General features: G+C 34.7%; 1 protein-coding gene and 1 long non-coding RNA gene across 2 annotated transcripts in view; one reads left to right on the plus strand and one right to left on the minus strand.

The window, feature by feature from the left end:
* Positions 1 to 3292: 3292 nt before the first annotated feature.
* Positions 3293 to 3614, minus strand: LOC108375502 (uncharacterized). The gene is made up of 2 exons (XR_001849168.1): positions 3582 to 3614; positions 3293 to 3488 (listed from the first exon to the last, which is right to left on the minus strand). It is a non-coding gene; the product is annotated as an uncharacterized LOC108375502 (long non-coding RNA).
* Positions 3615 to 3934: 320 nt separating this feature from the next.
* Cpr97Eb (Cuticular protein 97Eb) overlaps positions 3935 to 5317 on the plus strand; it is a 10348-nt gene continuing 8965 nt past the window's right edge. The window contains exon 1 of the mRNA XM_017631636.1: positions 3935 to 4321. Within this exon, the coding sequence (XP_017487125.1) occupies positions 4310 to 4321 (12 nt within the window). The 5' untranslated portion in view covers positions 3935 to 4309. The remainder of the gene's footprint in view (positions 4322 to 5317) is intronic.

Raw genomic sequence — 5317 nt, forward strand, 5'->3', positions numbered from 1 at the left:
TACGAACATTTTGAAACGATAATCAAATATAAAGTATTAATTTTTACTATGCATTATTTCCCTCAGTGTATGTATATACTACATACTATTAATATTATTTTGCATTAGTAAAATAATCACACTTCAAACTTTTTATAAGTATATATACACACGCACGTTGCTCTGCAGTTGAGCATAATAAAATTCTAGCACAAACTAAAACCAAAACCACAAAATTTATTATTTCTTTTTTAATTAGAGTATCTAGAATAAAGTGCGGTTGTTAAAAATTTTGAGGGAAAAAATTGAAAATTGGACTTTTGGCCGCAGAAAGAGCTTACTTCAGCCATAGTGCATGGGATCACGACGAAATTAACGGTACTATTAAATTTTTATAAATATAAGATTTAAAGTCGATTTAGGTTTTTGCTTAAAAATTACGTGTTTTACTAAATCAACTTCAATTGTAAAAAAATGTATGAAAAAAATACAAGAAATTAAGATATTCATGGAGACTAGTGCAGTCGTTCATATCCCTAAAGTTGGTAGGGACGACTATACTAGCCCTAAAAGCTTGAGGCCCATTAACATTGGAATGATCGCCACTGTAAAGCGTATAGTGCTTGTAAACATCGTCGCCGCAACTGAACGATCGTTTCAACATAGCATGATCCGAATGATTCAGCAACAACCGCATTTGACCGATTACCGAAAGCTTTTCATTTCAAGCACTCAAGTGTCGTTGATTGAGTGTGCCATAATTTCGGCGCACCGCATGCCAATCTCTGCTCAGTATGTACCATGCGGAGTTCATAGGAGCTGTCCTTAGGACGGTGTACCTACTCTCTGCTGCCTTGCTCTCTCTGGTACTTAGTAATTGATGTAGGTCCTCTGTACCAAATCATATGCTTATGGATTTAGAAACTTTTCATTGAAAAAAAGATATGTTTTGGGAGTTAGTTGATTTGATTTTCAATAATTTTTATCGATTCTAAATGCTAAAAATTTATTTGCTTTCACCACAATGTATCTAAATAAAAAGTCCGCATCAATAGATTTTTGAAAGCGGATTTCAAACTTCTTTAAATTCAGAAGAAAATAGATTTTTTTAGGTTTTTTTAAAGAAATTTTTCACTGAAAAAGTAAATTATTTATAAAAATTTAATTTATCTAGTAAAGGGACACCTCATTAATAATTTAAATTTTAGCACAAAGTGAACATTAATCGTTTTTATTTTGTTAAACATATCTAATTCACCGTGCTGTGTTGACTATAAGATGGACTAAGTGGGTTTTTCAAAGAAGTATTCCTTATATCCTTAAAAAAAAAAAAAAAAAAATTTACCTTTTATTATAAAATAAAAAAAGGGTGATATTCTTTTCTACAATCAGCTCCCGCCGATTGATTAGGAATTTTAACAGCTTTATAAAACAAAAGAAAATTAATATCGGTTAAAAATTGAGGTATTATTGGCATTCTTAGCGAATATAAGCTCACGCAGATTAGATATTCATGAATGCGAAACATTCCCATATCTATAGATACATGCATATTAGACTGCATAACTTCCCANAAAAAAAAAAAAAAAAAATACCTTTCATTATAAAATAAAAAAAGGGTGATATTCTTTTCTTACAATCAGCTCCCGCCGATTGATAAGGAATTTTAACAGCTTTATAAAACAAAAGAAAATTAAAATCAGTTAAAATTTGAGGTATTATTGGCATTCTTAGCGAATATAAGCTCACGCAGATTTAGATATTCATGAATGCGAAACATTCCCATATCTATAGATACATGCACATTAGACTGCATAACTTCCCATACAAAATATTTCCGAAAAATATTAAGATTTACGTGAGCTGGACCGATTTGAAAGTATCTCCAAAAATGGAGTTTTTTATGAATATAAATAGTTTCTTAAAGCNTGAGGTATTATTGGCATTCTTAGCGAATATAAGCTCACGCAGATTTAGATATTCATGAATGCGAAACATTCCCATATCTATAGATACATGCACATTAGACTGCATAACTTCCCATACAAAATATTTCCGAAAAATATTAAGATTTACGTGAGCTGGACCGATTTGAAAGTACCTCCAAAAATGGAGTTTTTTATGAATAAAAATAATTTCTTAAAGATGTTTTTTTGTAAAGATCCCCCCAAATGACAAAACGGTTAAGCTTAAAAAATTTGCATAAAAATATTAAAAAAAAATTAAAAAAAAAAAATTTCAACGGAATCGTAATAATGAGATTTTTGATGCTGTTTTTTTTTTTAAACTTTTTTATTGTATTTGTATTTTCAAATCGGTCCAGCTCGCTTAAATCTTAATCTGCCTTATCCTGAGTTTCGGCCGAAAAAAAATTCACCCGAAAATTTGACATCCGCCCATAGTAAATACATGGAAACCAAGAGTGAAAAGTGAGCCGGTTCGGCGAAAATGAAATTCATGATAAGGTGCAATATTTTTCCGAAGTATTTTGGTGGTNCCAAGAGTGAAAAGTGAACCGGTTCGGCGAAAATGAAACTCATGATAAGGTTCAATATTTTTCCGAAGTATTTTGGTGGTGGTCTTAAAATATAATACAGTTTGTAATCCCGGCGGAAAACCCGCAACTTTTTTTTGTGATGCAGTCTAATGCACATGTACATATGTATGTACATACATACATACTATTTACATATCGCACCCTAAATCAAAAACAGTCGCAACTAAAAGCTTTTCAAAATTTATTTTCCCCCATAAAACAGTTCACAGGCCACATTTTTATCNTAATCCCGGCGGAAAACCCGCAACTTTTTTTTTTGTGATGCAGTCTAATGCACATGTACATATGTACATACATACTATTTACATATCGCACCCTAAATCAAAAACAGTCGCAACTAAAAGCTTTTCAAAATTTATTTTCTCCCATAAAACAGTTCACAGGCCACATTTTTATTTTCTGCCAAAATTTCTTCTTCATGACTATCTTCTTTAACCGGACAAATATTAATAAGATTACATATTTTTATTTTTGCTTGCGTTGCTTGTGCAGCATCAACAGTTTTTTGCCACTCCTGGGCATTTGAGATTTTTTGGGTTGTGACGGTTTTTGATTTAGGGTGCGATATGTATCTATATATGTAAGTAAATATGTATGCGTCTAAGCAGCTGTAATGTTAACCACCTGTTCGATTATCTCAGATTATTCGTTCAAATTGCGGACAAAGCCTTTTAAAGTTGTTTACACCCTGCCACATACACAATACAAACGTACATTGTTTTTGTTTTGAAATATGCAATAGTTATTAGCCAAAACCTGTAAGCACCGCTTCAATTCCGTGCAGCCACCACCCAACTGCATTTGTTGCTGCGTTGCATTGCAGCAATTCTTGATTGTGGTGATGTTGGCGGTGGTGCTCGACGGGGGAGAAGTGCAACGCGATCGGCGATTTATTTACATAAAAGCCTGCAAATTCACCACCACCTCCGCCAGTAACAGCAACGCAGTTGTGCTTAGAATAAAAACAAAAAGAAAAAACAATAAAATTCAAATCACTTCATTTCCACAATAGAACTCAAAGAGTGGTGCCAATGCGTCCACCAACCGATCCGAACCGAACCGAACAACACCACTAAGCTGATCGACTATTACAATGTTTTCCGCGAGTCATGGGCAACATTTTGTTATTATTGCTCGCTGCTTACCGCTGTTGGCTGTACAAAAAAAAAAAAAACAGAAAAATGGGCTGACTGTGGCGGCTCCATATGACCACATTTCCATGTTCGCCGTCCGCCGTCCGTCTGACTCGGGAGCCCATTCTCTTCCAGCCATTTATACGTATGTTAGTATGTGTCTTGTTTGTTGGTTGTTGTTATTTTCGTTTTTCTTGTTGTTGCAACTATGGTTGATTTCAGCTTTCTGCTGGTTGAGTTGTTTTTGTGAATTTGTTAAGTTTGTCGCTTGCGGTTCGTTGGTGGTATAAAAGCGTCCGACTCGTTGATTTTCTTTTGAGTACGCTGTTCTGCTGCTGGAGTCTGGTGCAAGTGCAAATTCGGTTTTTCATTCAAATGCGAAAATCGTTAAGCGTACAATATTTGTAGTGCACCATCATACAGCAATTACAAAAACAATAACAAAAAAGCAACAAAATCATATTAAATAATATTTTTCGAATGTTATAATTTTGCGAAAATTGTGTAAACGTAATATAATTGATAGCTAAGCTGATTGATGAACTTAAAAATTTCGTGTTTAAAAATTTGGAAATTCATTGTGCTGGTTTTTGCGTTGTAAACATCAAAATATTTTCGATCGATAATCAACACAGAAAAAATGAATAAATTGGTAAGGAAAAAGTGAAGTGCAATTACATTAAAAAAAAAAAAAAACTTTATTTAAAGAAAAAATTGATTTTGGTCGTTTTAGGTGATGTAACACCTCCTAAATTTCGAGTAACTTACGAACAACCGAAAAAATGGCAAGTTACTCGAAATTTTGAGAGGTGGACAAGTCAAACGGATCTCTGATTCAGATTCAGCGAATCGAAATACTTGTCGGTAGCTGGGTCTGGTTAAATACATCGACCACTTTTTTTTTGTGAGCCGGTGTAATAATAGATGGGCACTTACACACACTTATGTTAGTGTTTGACCTTTTTTCTATATTTTTTTGCGGTTTGCTTTGACCAGAGCTTGAACCCAGGCCCTGCGCACTGCTCACCTCTACACTGCAGCGGCCACTATATACATATGTATGTCAAAAACGTTGTAAAGCGTATAGCTCATTGTGATACATCGTCGTCGGCACTCGCTGCCATGTAATAGTATGTGTAAAGGACCGCCCAATCAGATGATGGCATGATCTACGCTTCACCTACATACATAGATCAGGACGTGCATAATGAGAGACTTATCGATTGTGATTTCCATCCCTTGAGAGAGGACTTAACTGCTCAATTGCCTACTAAGTTCAAAGTATGATTTGCTGTCACTAGCGGCTCTGAAAACAACAAATTATAGGATCGACATTATTATCGCGGGTCTTTTTCAATATTTCATGTATGGCGAATAACTGGTATTTGGTGGATTTATTAGTTCTGAAGCCACACCTATATGACTCAAGCCGTTCGCATACATTACACTGGTCTACAAGGGTTTTGCGAATAAGACGGGACCTGGTGTTTCCGAACGGATTTTTCGTGCTGAACACGAATCTGGGGTCAAAAATGTCCCATCACGTCACGTTTTCGAGAAAAAAGGGGTTGAAACCCCTAAAAACAGCGTTTTTGGCCATTTTTGAAAAATTGTAGAGCTGAACCCTGACGTGCTACAAACTTTGTAT

This window comes from Rhagoletis zephyria, unplaced genomic scaffold, assembly GCF_001687245.7.
Source record: "Rhagoletis zephyria isolate East Lansing unplaced genomic scaffold, Rhagoletis_zephyria_1.1 Rzeph_scaffold_09031, whole genome shotgun sequence".
In the NCBI taxonomy this organism is placed as follows: Eukaryota; Metazoa; Arthropoda; class Insecta; order Diptera; family Tephritidae; genus Rhagoletis; species Rhagoletis zephyria.